This window comes from Cetorhinus maximus, unplaced genomic scaffold (genome assembly GCF_964194155.1).
Source record: "Cetorhinus maximus unplaced genomic scaffold, sCetMax3.hap1.1 HAP1_SCAFFOLD_44, whole genome shotgun sequence".
Classification (NCBI taxonomy): Eukaryota; Metazoa; Chordata; class Chondrichthyes; order Lamniformes; family Cetorhinidae; genus Cetorhinus; species Cetorhinus maximus.
The window spans coordinates 1268116-1284012 of record NW_027596099.1 but is presented as its reverse complement, the minus strand read 5'-3'; the positions used below and the strand labels follow the sequence as shown (position 1 = coordinate 1284012).

Genomic DNA, 15897 nt, shown 5'->3' with positions numbered 1-15897 from the left:
GAAGATTTCATACCCTTACGGACATTAATGATCCAGATGGGTCCTTACAGAATCCGTCACTATTAATGGGATGAGTTTATAAGTCCAGATGTATTAACTGAGTTTAGCTTCCACTGGTTGCCGCAGAGAGTTTTGATTAAATTGTGCCACTATCTCCCCGTGCTGCCTGCCGTGCCTCCTGAATGACACACCTGTAAAATCACTTTGTTCTCGACACGGCCTTCAGAGAGATTAATTTATCTTAAACACACAACCATATTGCTTAATCATCCATTATCAGCATTGTTAATTCAACCGCTCCACTATATAACTCATGCATCGAACAGCAGCATTCGCGTACATCCGGGCAGTGTCCCCCCAGCTGCCAAGATCAATTTATCATCTGTGAGATGGGGAGCGAATATCTGAACAAAGTGATCCAGTTGCAGTTCGCTGCTGGCTGGATCCGCCACAGGCTCTGTAAACTGCAGTGTGCTTCCCCCAGCTTTGCATTCCAAGCCTTTGTAGATTAAATGGGGGCGGGATTTCTCTTCTTGATTTTGGCTTCATTCCACTCGATAAGATCTGAACTTCGATCAGCTGGTGTTTGCACTTCTTGGCGGATCCACTTTCACGATATAGGTCTGAGAAGCTTTTGGTGTGCAACAGAAAGCAGTGATCCAAGGTAAGTTACACATTTCTCTCAAAGAATTAATGTGAGCAATATGATCTGGTTCAAACTGCTGTGCGATTGATTGTATGTTGGGAATTTTCTGTAGATGTATGTTTAATTCATTCTCGCCCTGTGAGCGTGAGTGCACATCTCAATTCCCACCACCAGCTCCACAGCCCCGATGAGTTGCTGAAGTGTTGCTGCTCTTGTCTATCCAGGTGTTTAGAATCGAGTGTTTCGAAAATGTGAGCGAACACGAATGCTCTTTTTAAAAAAAACTGTTACCATTCGAATGATGGGATATAGAACAGTGCAACCCTCGCCTATCACCAAAACCTGGCGTTACGCAGAGTTTATTCTGCACTTTTGGCGAACGAATGTCCCCTCATTACTGATCAAGAAGCTATGTTTTATCTGTCAGAACAGCCCGTTCAAAAGTGCGGAGCTCATTATGATCTGGCCCTCCGAGAATGCAGCACGACCTCAATACAGAAGGTTGACAATACAAAACTTCCGAAAATGCAACAGTCTCTCAGCACAGAGCCTCTAAAAGTGCAGCACACTATAAGTACTGATCCCCAGCAGTGCAACGCTGCCTCAAAACTGACCCTCTAACAGTGCAGCTCTCGCTCAGTACTGAAACCCGACAGTGCAGCGCTCCCTTAGTACTGACCTTTCGAGAGAGCAGCACTCCCTCAGTACAGACCCTCCGACAGCGCAGCAATCCATCAATACTGACCCTCTGACAGTGCAGCGCTCCTTGAATACTGACCGTCCAACCGTGCAGAACTCACTCAGCACTGACACTCCGATAGTACAGCGCTCCCTGGTTGCTCACCCTCTGACAGTGTAGCTCTCTGTTAGTGCTGCTAAACAAAAAGTGCAGGCGAGGAGTATTGGTCTCATGTTTCTCGAGTGTGACTTCATCGCTCGATATTTCTCCTTAGAGTCGAGACTTTTGTCGACATTTTATTTACACAGTTGTAATATAATGAAAAACCTTAACCAATGTTAAAGAGCACGAAGAAAAAACATATATTGCCGTTATCACTGAAAAAACGATTATGCACTGGACTTTGAATTCTATAAGGTCAATTGACTTACTGATTTGCAACAGCTTTGAATCAGGGAACTGGAGCATATTTTACTGAGATTCAGTCTCACTGTTTCCATCAGACATGAATTCAATTCCTTTCTCCATCATTCCTTCACTCCCCTGGCCCCCCATTCCGTCAATCACTCACTAACTCACCTCATTGCTCACCCATCAGCATGAAGGTGTAAAATATTCCTCAGGTGCATTCGGCGAAACACAGGTGGTTGTTGTTCTTATTAATCACTCATTCAAAGGATGTGGGCGCTGGTTAGACGAGCGTTTGCTGAAAACCCTAATTATCCCTTGAGAATGTGGTGTTGAGCTGCCTTCTTGAATCACAGCAGTCCCTGTAGTGTAGGTGCACCCACAGAGCTGTTAGGGTTGGAGTTCCAGGATTCTGACTCAGCGACAATGTCGGAATGATGATATAATTACAAGTCAGGATGACCTGCGGCTTGGAGGGGAACTTCCAGGTGGGGGTGTTGCCATATATCTGCTGCCGTTCTCCTTTAGATGGTAGTGGTCGTGGATGTTGAAGGTACTATTTAAGGAGCCTTGGTGAGTTCCTGCAGTGCATGTTATGGATCGTACAAACTGCTACTGCTGTACGTCAGTGGTGGGGGGATTAATGTTTGTGGGTAGGGTGACATTCAAACAGGCTGCTTTGTCCTGGATGGTGGCTTCTTGAGTGTTGTTGGAGCTGTGCCCTTCCGGAGAAGAGGAGAATATTCAATCACACCCCTGACTTGTGCTTTGTCGGTGTTGGGCAGGGGTTGGGGAATCAGGCGATGAGTTTTCCAGCGGGATTCCCAGCCTTGGCCTGCTCTTGTAACCCAATCCTGGTCCAGTTCAGTTTCTGATCAATGTTTCCTCCCAAGATCTTGATGGTCGGGGTTTTAATAATGGTAATGTGTTTGAATACCCCTAGTGTCCTGGACCGAATATTTTCCGCTTAAGTGAACATTACTGAAATATGAAGATATTTTCTGTGTACTGATTGGCCGCCACAGTATAAACATTTCAACAGAGAGTGCGGCATTTTCTACAATATAATTATCTGGCTGTGAAAACATTTAGGGCGAACTGTAATCCTGACGGGCGCTACATAAATGCAGGTTTTTACGGATAACAAATGATTCTCCCGCAGACATTGATCATTCTGACTCCCAGCTGCGGGGAGATCCATTGTTTCATGGCACCACTTGTGTTATCACTGTTTAGGTTGCATCTGATGTCTGGTTTAACCAATCAGGGACCGAGAAATGTTGATCTGTCTTTTCAGCAATGGCGTCCATGAGTGATGAAATCCCTCGCGGGAAGATTGAGGACATTTTGAATACGTTCGACAATCCGAATCTTCAATTCGTCTTGAGGCACATGTTAACCTTCAGAGACTTCATCACCTGTAAGGCCGACCCTATCGCTCTAAGTTATGGTTTCCTTGAATGTATTTGTTGCTTGGCTAAGAATAATAGAGCTGAAACATTTGCTTAACTTTGATTCCAATTTTGGAGGCTTTAATTGTCGTCTCTTCCTTTATACATTTTATGCCTCCACCCACTCTTCACTCCTTCCTTTCTTCCTAAATCCTTGTAGTGATTCCCCACATGTTCCTGAATAGCATGGCAGGCTTACAAAGTGTTTATGAGGGCGTATGGTATCCTTTTATTTCTTAACTGAGGAATAGGACAGACAAGCATGGCGCATATACTGCAACTGTGCAAAGCATTAATCAGGCATACGTGATTCCTGTGTGCAGTGCTGGTCACCATATTACAGCAATGATCTGATTGTATTGGAGAGGATACGTTGGAGGCTTTTGCGGATCGGAATGGAAAACTGCAGCTGTGCAGAAAGAATGGATCGGCTGTGGTTGTTCTCCATCAAACAGCGGAGCCGAGGGGTGAATTGGTTGAGATGTAAAGAATTATTAGGGGCCTGGCTCGATAAGATATGAAGGAGAAATTTCCTTTACCAGAGAGAGCAGTGATTAGGTGGCATAGATTTTAATTGATCTGTATTAAAAAATAGAAAGGGAGTTGAGATTTTTTTGTTTCAGACAGTGGGATGCAGGGTTCCGCAACTCATTGCCAGAAAGTGTAGTCGAGGCAGAACCGCTCATCTCACTTAAAAGGTGTCTGGATACGCACATGAAGTGTTGTTGGCTGCATGGTTACAGAACAAATGCTGGATGAGGCGAGACGGCTCGTTTTCCAGCTGGTGCAGACACGGTGACCCAAGTGGCCTCTTTCTGTATAGTAACCTTTGCAAAATTCTATAGTATTGAGCAGGTGGTGACTATTGTAATAAAGTTAGAGATTATTTTGCGTTGACTTTTAAGAGGAAGAATCCTTTAAGATTATGAATGGTTAGGACAGGGTTGAATTAGAGTGAATGCACACAATTGCCGTGGAAAGGAATTATCTCCCTATCCATAATCATTATTGACTGATGCTTAGAGAAGGACTCATTTCTTCATTGAGTCAGTGGGTGTACTGTGTAACGCATGAGCACAGGAAATGTTTCCGGCAGGCAGTTTAAAGTGACACTGGGAGAGCACTTGTATAAAGGTGATTGGAAATATGGGATGCGAGGCTGAGATGAGAAGCGAGAATGGGATGAGACTTGGGTGAAGTCTAAACACCACCCCTCGTTAACTGGGCTAGGTGGCCAATTACGGCAAACTATATTCTATGTACTTCCAAGTACTTTCCTTCTTCCTTCCCCCCTTAAATTTCATCCCTCTTCCCAGCATTCACTACCTTACATCATTCATTTCTTCCAAACTTACTTCCCTCCTGCCCCGTTTCTTTTCGGTCTTGTCTGCCGGAGTGAATGACCTCATGCACTCTGACAAATGCTTCTCTCTTATTTCTAGTTAAGGTCTCTGGAAGTCTGAAGAATTCACGGCAGAGGATCAGTGATCTGCTCGACCGCTGTGATAACAATCTGCTCGCCTTCTTCTTTAATCAGTTCTTAGTCTTCAGAAAGGACGTTCAACGTGAGTTCTGCAGATAGATTGTAACTGTTCTGTTGAGTGATAAGGTTTCCTGCTCGTATGAAGTCCACATTCCACCATTAACCTGGGATCCACGGACATTCACTGGATAGGGATACAGAACTTTAACATTTTCATATATGCTATTAGCAAATCGCTCTGTCATTTCAACTTTCCAGGTATTCAAGCCCTCCTGGCTCCATGCAATCCTCCATATCCAGGGCATTGTACATTTTTGATGATCATCACTTCGCTATCGTCAGACATGTCGTGATGTACCTTGCACATCACCTCCGCGGCACACTCCCCAGTCAATGAAATGCCCAGTCCTCGGTCTCCGATCTCAAGCAGTTTTCAAATTCTAACTCCACAGTGCGAACGTTTGGCGGTGGATTCTGTGACTGCTCTTCATTTCACTTACAGGAATTCTCTCCAGTGGTGACCGGGACAATGCAAAGACTCATCGACAAAATCTCGACTGTCTCCTCGACCAGGCAGAGGAAGGAGATCTGATCGCTTTTGAGCAGATTATATCAAGCTATGTCTCCATTGCTCGAGGTGAGTCACAGTTCGTATCGTCTAAGATCTGTCAAAGTCCACGCGTGCCAACAGTTTATTATTATACAATCAAAGTTCATGGAAGTCCACAGTTTATTGTTATACACACAAAGCTCATGGAAGCACATAGGTTATTATTATACAATCAAAGCTCATGGAAATCCACAGTTTATTATTATACACACAAATCTCATGGAAGCACATAGGTTATTATTATACAATCAAAGTTCATGGATGCCGACAGAACACTGTACAAACACAAACATGTTGAGATTGACATGTGCACTTTCGATGCCACATCAAGGCTATGGGCCTAGCGGTGAAAAATTGGATTAGAATAGTTGGGTGTTTGAATGGCGTAGGCCCGATGGGCCGAAGGGCCTTTTACTGTCCCATAAACCTCTGTGAATCTATGATTATATTCAGCACTGTTTGGGGCCTGCGTCTGCTGGCAAAGGAGGCAAATCAGATTCCCAGTATGCATAGTGTTTAACTTCTGTTTGAGGTTTTGCCTCATGCTGTTAACCATTGGTCAGCCATGAAAAATGTGTATGATAATGATAACCATTAGTTACAGAGCAACATTTAGAACACAAACTCATCGCAGCGATTGACAGCAATGACATCAAACAGTTATTTAACACCACTTCACATAAGGAGGTGTGAGGACAGGCTAATGAGGCTTCGGTCCAACGGGGTGATTTTAAGGAACAGAGACAATTGAAGAGACACGAAGGCTTGGGAAAGGGATACAGAAGTTTAGAATATAAGCAGTTTGTAACTAATGTTGGAGCAGTTAATAATGATGGTGCTCAAGAGGCCAGAAACCAAGGTGCAGAAATGGAGGGTTTGCCATCCGGTGTTCTCTGTGTTCCGCTTCTTCCCATTCTATAATAAGCCTCTGCAGTTGACACTACCATCTCTGTGTATCTCACGTAAGAAATACGAACACGAGTAGCCCATTCATCCGTTCAAATCTCTGTCCTCATTCAATGACCTAAATTTATCTAGACGATTGTGATTTAAGATAAAGCAGATAAAAAAGGCCCTGTGACAGGCACAAGCAAACTAAAACTGTAAACAGCCTATAGAACTATAGGAAACACCGGTGCGAGGTTAAAGAAGGAAATTAGGAAAGCAACGAAGTGGTAACAATAAAATTTGGCAAGTAAAATCAAAGAAAACCCCATGATTCTTTATCAGTAGATTAGGAACAAGAGAATAACTGAGGACACGGTCCGGCCTAACAGAGGCCTCCATGGAAACTTGTGGGTTGATGCTGAAGATGTGGGCAGGGTCCCAAATGTGTACTTTTTCTCTGTCTTCACTAAGGAGAGGGATGATGCAGACATTCTACTTAAGGAGAAGAAATGTGAAAGCTTACATGCAATAAGCATAGTTCGAGAGGGCGCACTGAAGGACTGGCTTCACTGAAGTTCGACAAATTACCAGGCCAGATGGATTATATGCCAGGCTGTTAAAGGAAACCAGGGAGGAAATAACGAATGCTCTTAAGACTACTTTCCAATCCTCACTAGATACAAGCAAGGTAGAAGAGGATTGGGAGACTGCAAGGTCTGTACCAAATTTTGAAATAGTTCGTGCGGGAGCGGCCATAAAATTATAGACCAATTAGTATGTCTTCACTGGTGGGCAAATAATTGGTATCAATTGTGAGATGCAGGATATACTGTCACTTTGAAAGGAAGAGATTGATTACGGATAGTCAGAATGGTTTTCTCAATTGATGATAGTGCCTTACCAAATTAATAGACATTTTTCACGAAGTAACAAGTCGGATTGATGAGAGCAGTTCACCGGATGTTATAAACAAGGATATTCCCAAGGCACTTGACAAGGCCCCGCATGACAGACTGGTCTAACAAATGTGATCCCATTGGATACGAGGGAAGGTGGCAATCTCCATCCAAAGTTGGCTCATTGACAGGCGACAAATTGCAATGGCCGATGGCTGTTTTTGCCAATGGAACGCGGTTCCCAGTGGATTTCAAAGCGCTCAGTGTTGGGGCTCTTGCTGTTTGTTGGATATATCAATGATTTGCACTTAAATGTGCGATCGGGAAATTTGCAGAGGAACCAATAATTGGCCCTGAATTTAGTAGTAATTTGGAAAAGTGCTGCCTCCAGGAAGCTATCAATGGTTTGAATGAGTAGGCAGAAAGTTGCCAAATAGAAATTACTCCAGAAAAAGCGTGAGCTAATGCATTTGGGGAGGGCAACCCAAGCAAGGGGATACTCAATAAACAGGAACTTATTGATAGGGGCTGAGGAAGTGAAGACCTGGGAGTGCATATCCACAGGTCCTCCAATGTTGCAGGACACGTGGATAAGGTGGCAAAGAACGCAGATGGAATGTTTCCCTTTATTGGGCGAGGTATTGAACAGAAAAGCAGAGATGCAATGATGGAACTGTCCAAAAAGCTGGTTAGGCCGCAGCTCGAATTTTGTGTAGAATTACGGTGACCACATTATAGGAAGGACAACAGAGTTCTGAGACAGTGTAGAACGGATTTACAGGAATGTTGCCAGGCCATTAAACGTGGTGTGCGGTGTGGCGGGGGCTGTGGAGGCGGTGGGGGGGGCGGGGGGGAGGGGGGGGGGGAGGGGGGGGGAGGGTAGGGGGGTGTTGTAGGGGGCTCGATTAATGTCATTGGAAGATGGATTAGGGGTGACACAAAGAAAATACATTTCACCCAGAGGATACTGGGTGCCTGGGATTCACTGCCTAAACTGGTGGTTGAACCTGAAACCTTCAACTCTATTAAATGGTACCTGAAACGCTGTAACCTGAATTGCTACGGAACAGGTGCGGGAAACTGGGGTTTAAAATGAGCGACTGGTTGATTTATTTTTCTCTTTCCATGGCCGGTGGAGACACGGTGCACTGAATAGGATCCTTCTGCGCTTTATCTTTTCCGTGGTTCATAACTCTCACCCCTTGTCCCCCTGTCCCTCTGGAGATATGGTTGACAAACCTGCGAATCTACACCTCAATTGTAATAATTGTTCAAGCGCAAATTCCCATTTTTGGAAGATCTCTCTTCACAACATTACAGTACCTTTACAGTGCAGGAGGAGGCTATTCGGCACATCGAGTTCTCTCTGGCTATTTGAAAGAGCATTCCACCTAGTCCCTTATCCCTTGCCTTATCCGTGTAACCTTCTATATTCTCTCTTTTCAGGTAAGAATCCAATTCCCTTTTGAAAACCTCGATTGGAATTGTATCTGGCAAATTCCAGGAAGGTTGTTCCGGATGCCAAATGCCAGCTGGCCGAAAAAAAAATCAATTTCCCTCCCTTCCTTTCTGCACGTTTTGCTAATCATTTTGAATATGTGCCATCTAGTTCTTGATGCTCCCTTAGGTGGGAACATTTCCTCAGCATTTACCCTGTTCATACTCCTCAAGTTCTTGAATGCCTCAACCAAGTCTCCACTCCTCTCTTTTCTTCAAAGGAAAGCGGTTCCAAATTCTCCAATCTATCCTCATAGCTACATTTCTACATCCCGGGGATACTTCTTGTGAATCTCCTCCGTACTCGATATATTGTCTTCACATCCTTCCGCAAGTACAGTGCCCGAAACTGGACCTGCAATCCACATGAGGCCTAATTATTGTATTATCCAATTTCAACATGATCGCCTTACTCTTGTACTCAATGCCCCTATTAATAAATCCTAAGATAGTATATGATTTACGAACTGCGCTCTCAACACACCCTGCCACCTTCAGAAAACCTATGTACGAATACACTGAGATTCCTATTTTCATGCATCTCCTTTAGAAGCTCTCCCTTCATTTCATACCGTCTCACCATAACTTTCCTGATGAAACGGATCATCTCACTCTCTCTGCAATGAACTTTATCTGTCTCTTCTATGCACAATTCTCGAGCATGTCTATGACCATTTCAAGTTCAAGATTGTCCCCATCACAGTTGACAACAAGTTCAATCTCCATATCATGTGTAAATTTTGAAATCATGCCCAGCCCACCAGATTCTGTGCCATTAATATATACCAGGAGGAGCAAAGGCCCCAGAACTGATCTCTGAGGAACTCCAAACCTTCCTCCAATCCGAAAAACAGCCATCTATCGCTCCTCTCTATTTCCTTTCAATCAGCCACTTTCATATTTAATTGCCTACTTTCCTTTTTATTCCATGGCCTGGAATTTCGCTCACAGGTCTGTTGTGTGGCACTGTATAAAATTAATTTTGAAAAACCTTATAGACAACATCAACAACCTTCCCTTTATCGAACTCTTAACATTTAAATGACATTTCCTTTTATTTCAATCAGAGAAGTTCAGGCCTAGTTTTTTATTTACCTTTTGTACCCACCCACCCAACGAACATCCCCAAAAACCCCCACCGTGCTAAAATGTCCAACAAGCAGATCTATTTATTTATTCATTTATTTTTGTCAATCCTCCATTTCAGCTCTAGTTAATACCGTGAAAATGGCGGGTAGGTTATTTCTGAATGTTCAAAATTCAAGGGATAACATACAATTTGCTTGATCCCCTGCCTCCCAAAACACCACCACACCCACACCCCACCACACCCCAGACCCCCACCTCCCCTTTTTCATATCTTTCTTGCAGCCCAAGGCAATGTTGCCCTTAGCCTACCCTGACTTGCTCCAAGTTATAGGCAAATACATGACAGAAACACTTCAGGTGTACTCGACCCAGGTGTTTATTTAGCTGAGGCATGACTGATCAGACACCCGTGTAGTCTCTTTAGTTTCATTTCGCTACGTTGAAAGCCGCCTTGTGAAGGTCACTTTATTTTGTTGGTGCAGAAATGTAAAACCAGTGTTTAAGCCACAAACATTGCTGTATGTTTCCAGCAACAGCAGCTGGCAGGGCAGAGAATCCTCGTCAAATCATCGACTCTCTTCTGGATAAGCTGGATGCCGCCAGCCTCAGCGCCGTCTTGCAACATCTTCTAACGATGCGGGAGCACGGTGTCCGTAAGCATCCGTTTACATTAACATTCTTCAAATGATTCGGGGCTCATTGTGAGATACAGGAAAATCATCCACCCTTACCCAATTTCAAAGAAATTTTTGTATATCTTTATTTTCACACACGGAGGGAAGCGGGGGTGTGGGGTGGAGTGGGGGGGGTGGGGGTGGGGAGGGTGGTGGGTGGTGGGTGGCGGGGGGGTGGTTAATGAGGAGCCCAATATGAACGCATGTACATAAGTAACTAAAGGCCAATGGACAAGTAGATAAAACTGGGACGTATTAAGGGTACAAGCTGATGAGATTTAGCGGGATTCTTCGTGGGATCAGGGCTTTCATCACGTGGTGGTTTCTTGCTATTCACCGGAGAGTATAAATAAAAACAGGCCAGTTCCATTGCTCGAAGGGTGGTTAACAACTCGCTCTAAAAAAAATAGGGTTGCAATGGATAGCGATTGTACAATGCTGCGGCATGGAGAGATCCGAATTTCCTCTTACATGAGACACAAAGCATTCGTCTGCAGGTGAAACAGCTACCGGAGGGAAACTGAATGTTCACCTTTATTGAAAACGGTTGGATTATAAGTGTAGGGATGTATCGGGGCAACGGCGCAGAATGCGAATGAGCGTTTTTCAGGCAATATTGATCACATTATGTGAGGAATAATATAACTGAATTGGAACCACTCCATAATAGGTTCAATATTTTTTATTCTTCGAATGATCAGCTTAGCTCGATACTCATGGGGGTGTGGAAGAATACGAGGAAACGCTTTGAAATCGTTTTGTAATCTTGATGGGAGTTAAGGGGGTGGATAGTGTGTGAATGTTCCCCTCGTGGGGGATTCTAGAAGAAATGGAGCGTCGATTGGGAATCAGAGGGCGTCTATAACTGATTACGCCCAGGAGCATCTTCTCCTCACAGATGGTACTGATTTGTTACCATTATCCATTCCAGAGAGCTGCAGAGACCGTCATTACACCTCAGAAACATAGAGAATAAGAGCTGGAAACGGTCATTCGTCCCTTCAAGCCTGCTCCAACATTCGATGTGATCATGCATGACCAATTACCTCAACGCCGTGCTACCACTCTTTCGCCACACACTTTTGACATCTTTAGAGAAGGGAGACCTGTCTATCTCCTCCATTAATATATTCAGTGCGTTGGCCTCCATAGCCTTCTGTGGTAGAGAATTGCACACGTTCACGAACATCGGAGAGAAGAGGTTTCTCCTCACCTCAGTTCTAAATGGCCCACCCTGTATCCTGAGACTTTGACCACTTGACCTAAATCACCCCCAGCCAGAGGATGCATCATCCGTTCATCCAGTCTTTCCAGCCCTGTCATAATTGTTTATGTGTCAATGAGATTCCCTCTCTGTCTTCTAAATTCCAGTGAGTACAGGCCTAGTCGGCCCAGACTGCCCTCTTAGGACAATCCTGTATTCCAAGGAATCATTCCAACGAACTTTCGCTGCAGTCCCCCTATGGTAAGCATGTGTTTTATTAGCTAAGGAGACTAAAACTACACACAATACTCCAGTTGTTGTCTCACTGTGGGCCTTTCCAGCTGCAGTAATGCATCCTTGCCCCTGTACTCAAGGACATTGATGGCTGAAATAGGCAGAATTTGAAACAATCAAGGTGTCAAGGGTAATGGTGAACAGGCAGGTAAGTGGAATTGAGATTAAAATAATATCAGGCATGAATGGCAGAGCAGACTTCAGGGGCTACGCGCCCTGCTCCTGAATGTATAATAATAATAATTATTAATATTATTGCAATTATTATTATTTTAATTACTATGCTCTTATACATTGGAGCTCATTCATCAAACAGCCAGTGTTGAGATAAAATGCGGGGGTGGGGTGGGGTTAGGGGGGAGTAAAGGGGGTTGGTGGTTGGGGAGGACGGGCAAGAGCTGCGAATAATTTAGCAGCTCGTCCTGAAAGCCAAAAACGACACACCAGGCAGAATGGGCTCCGTCATATCTGCAACAGACTGTGGTAATTTCATGTTGCTCTTTGAGCAAAAAGTTCTGGAACATGGAGAGATTAAATTTGTGATTCGGTAATACTGAGCACTGAATACTCCACATGTGGAATATTCAATCCGATTTGGGCATTGCACTACTGGTCTGATCTATTGACCATGGAGAGAGGGTGCGCATGTTTATAGAATGATATTGCAGTTATCCGGCAGGTTAATATTGTTTTAATTATGTGCATTGTTTTGCTCCACAGGCATTTCTGCTCAGCTTAATCCCTGATGTTTTACAGCTGCTGACTAAAAATCACACCCTCACAGTTCAAGTGCACTATCATCCTAACGCTGAAAAGAACTCATTAAAAACTGTACTTAAAATTGCACCTGTCGTTCCCGGTCCCTGATTAAAACAGCTTTGGAATCGACACACAGGGAAAGGGCTGGGCCTATGAGTCACGTGGCAATGCAAGAGGCATGAGGAGAATTGTGTATAATTCGAGTCAATCACCTGTGGAGTGGAATACGAGCCTAGGATCCGGTCACTGCTCTTATACCAGTGAATTACCCTTGAAAGTGTCTTTAGTGAGATGGTGCCAAGACAATGCGGCCCCCTTGAGAACTTAGGATATGCAGAACAACAAAAAAATCCTCAAATTCACATTGGCATGAGTTTTGACCACACGCTGTATAATCCCTTCCTGGTTGCTCAGCTTTCTATTTTTACAAATATTCCAGTGCATTTCATTCGGTCCAACAGTAAAGGTCATGCTTATCAGCTAGCTCTCTGTGATTGTAAGTGCTTAAGTAACCATCACTCAACTGCCCAAACCATGATAGTGCCCCAGCTATATCAGTTCACTTTGTTCATTCGCTCCATAGTACTCTTCACTGAGGGTTTTACTCTGTGAGCACTCCCCTGGCCTATGCCTGCGGAAATCCCGTCTCCCTGCTCCCTCTTGCACTGGGACACAGTTTACTCCACCCCTCCCTGACCAATCATCCTTCCTCTCTCCTCACTGCTGCATTGCTGTCTTTTTCAGCCGCTCTCTGCCACATTTGCTCAATTTTGCCTTGTGATCCATTTAACCCATAACTTTATCTTTCTACTGTAGTTTTCAGTTTCTCACTGAACTCTCTCACAGTGACTTCACCTGTCCCAGGATGCATTGGTAAGACTGTTCTTCACCGCAAGGCGGTTTAATTGGTCAGAATTAGATGGGTTTTACACGTTGTCTCCGGTAGGGAATGACTGATCAGTGTTGAATGAAATGTATGCCATCTTAGTTTAGTGCGTTTGCTTGGAGATTATTCTGGGGCCGTGACCTTCTTATTGCAGGGAATGTTGAGCGGAAAGCGTTTATTAGTTCTTCCCTCTCAAATGGGAGGGCTGATCTGGCTGTGCTTAGAGACCTGAATATCGACCCGATTGATTGTGCAGCGTTTAGGGAAAAGCACATTCTCCTGTCACATTCGATTGGGCAGTGTCAATGGATCGTTACACTCTGATGGAGCATTAAACTGAGTCTCTGGGATTTTTAATTATTTATTTATTATCTCGGGGGATCTGGGCGTCTCTGATAAGACCAACATTACTTGTCCTATTAAGTTTAGCGCTTTGCCAGCCATTCCAAAGGGAAGTTGACATTCAACCACATTAATGTCTATGCACTCACATATATTAGATCTGATCGCGAGATAGCTTCATGGGACAGTGTTAGGAGACCTTACGGTGCCTGGTAACATTGATTGCCTGATATTTGTATGGCGCGAATGCTAATTGCCAGCTACCAACCCAAGCTTGAAAGTCGTCCATATTATTCCATATGAACACGTTCTGCAAATACAGAGGAGGTGTGGAGTATTGTGCAGTCATCCAGGAATATTCCAACTTAATGGTGATGATGGTGGGAAGATTATTGATGAAGCAGCTGAAGACGGTTGGGCCATGCAAACCACTCTGAGGATCCCCTGCAGCAATATCCTGGTACTGAGATGCGTGATCTCATACAACGGCCTTCCGTTCTGCTAGGAATGATCCAAACAATGCAAACTTCTTTCCGCCTGCCTCACCACCCGCTCCCACAACCACCAATAACCCCCACCCCCCCCACCCCCATCACACACACACCTTCCCCACCCCTCCCCCCACCCCCCCCCCCCCCCCCCCACCCCCCACCCCCCCCACCACCTCACCACAGACCCCAAGCCGCTCCTTTTTCCAATGAATACGAGTTTTGCTCGGGCTCCTTGCTGCCTCATTCGTTCACGTGGTGCTTTCATGTCAATGACTCGCGCCTGATCCCTTGAGTTCAGCTATTTTGTCCCCGGTTGAAACAGTGCTGCAAGCCTTTAATGAGGTCAGGAGCTGATTGGACCTGGTGTTACACAAAGGGAGAGAGAGAGAGCAGATTTCTGCTGATTATGAGCCGCTTCATGGAGCTGTCAACCACATCTTCCGTCTTTCAGATGAGATTACACGGTAGGATTTAAACAGGTGAAAAAGTGCCTTGCACTCTGAATGATTATATCAGTGACAGTGCACTGAACATTTTTTTTTTGCAGAGCATCATTGTGCTGTGTTGTGTTGTGTGTTGGAAATGAATTTTAACCACTTTTCCAAGCTCACAATGTGCATCATAATAAATAATTTAATTTGAGTCAGAATAATGTAATTAATTTTCTATCTCCCCAAGATGCCGGGTCTAAAGCTCCCGGAGTTAACACCATTTATGTTGCTCAGTTCCACAGTGAATCCTGAGTCGCTTCTGAGTCAGCCTCCTTATGCATTCCTGTGAGCAACGGTTGTGAAACCGCTTGTCACAAATCAGAAAATGTCAGCCTTTAAAAAAGGAGGGCCACTGGTTTACGAGAGACTGGGAAGAATAGACTCTCCCTATCAGCAAGCACCAGTAAGACCACCTGAACGGAAAAAAGTTGGACGATTACCAACATATGAAATCAGCAACAAAACCGAAAGTGCTGGGGAATGTCAACAGGTCCAACAGCATCAGTAGAGAGAGAAACAACAGAGTTAACGTTTCGTGTCCTTATTACTCTTCGTACTCTCATACTTCAGTGTAAAAGAGAAATATATTTTTTTATTAATTTTAATTATCTTTAACTGTCTTACTGTTCAGTGAGAGAAATAGTCTGCTAGAATACGTCAATAAGCAGAATGAGCATTTTGCAGCACATTATTGCACTGTGTGTGAAGAAGACCACCTGCCTTACTATCTCAGTACCAAGCTGCCCAGGTCACTGCCTTTTTAGCCTCTACTTTCCCCGATATATCCATTGCCTCGAGCCCCTTGCGTTAACACTAGCTCCACACTGAAACCAATTTCACGTCATTGATATACCGCTTGATATTTGCATTCCATGTGCTTAAGATAGCTGTATGTTATACCTTGTGTCACATGTTGTAACATATCAGCCTTTAAAATAAAGAGCATGTTTTATTTTCATAGAGTGAGAACAATGTTCGCTTCAGATCGGAGGCAGAGATGAGATCTCTGGACAAAGTTGGATGATTAAAAACATAGGCAAATAGGAGGGAGAGTGTTGGCTGTTTTTCTGTTTGCATCAATTTTAGCATTGCCGAGGCTATGTTAGAAA

The 15897-nt window shown here is 44.2% G+C and overlaps 1 protein-coding gene across 2 annotated transcripts; it reads left to right on the top strand.

Annotated features, from left to right (window-relative positions):
* Positions 1-609: 609 nt before the first annotated feature.
* Positions 610-15058, top strand: LOC144672803 (uncharacterized). Of its 2 annotated transcripts, XM_078534788.1 has the most exons (6): positions 610-664; positions 3031-3153; positions 4627-4749; positions 5170-5304; positions 10178-10300; positions 12540-12664. In XM_078534788.1, the coding sequence occupies exons 2-6, from the start codon at positions 3033-3035 to the stop codon at positions 12563-12565; spliced, it is 528 nt and encodes a 175-aa protein (XP_078390914.1). In that variant the 5' UTR covers positions 610-664; positions 3031-3032; the 3' UTR covers positions 12566-12664. The 2 variants fall into 2 exon arrangements, with proteins under 2 accessions (XP_078390914.1, XP_078390915.1); XM_078534789.1 differs by lacking the exons at positions 10178-10300; positions 12540-12664 and adding an exon at positions 14976-15058.
* Positions 15059-15897: the final 839 nt, after the last annotated feature.

Excerpts from the sequence above, each read along its gene's own strand:
- LOC144672803 (XM_078534788.1), top strand. The coding sequence starts at position 3,033 with ATGGCGTCCATGAGTGATGAAATCCCTCGCGGGAAGATTGAGGACATT. Across the intron at positions 5,305-10,177 it reads CTATGTCTCCATTGCTCGAG|CAACAGCAGCTGGCAGGGCA; the intron begins GTGAGTCACAGT and ends GTATGTTTCCAG. Across the intron at positions 10,301-12,539 it reads GATGCGGGAGCACGGTGTCC|GCATTTCTGCTCAGCTTAAT; the intron begins GTAAGCATCCGT and ends TTTGCTCCACAG.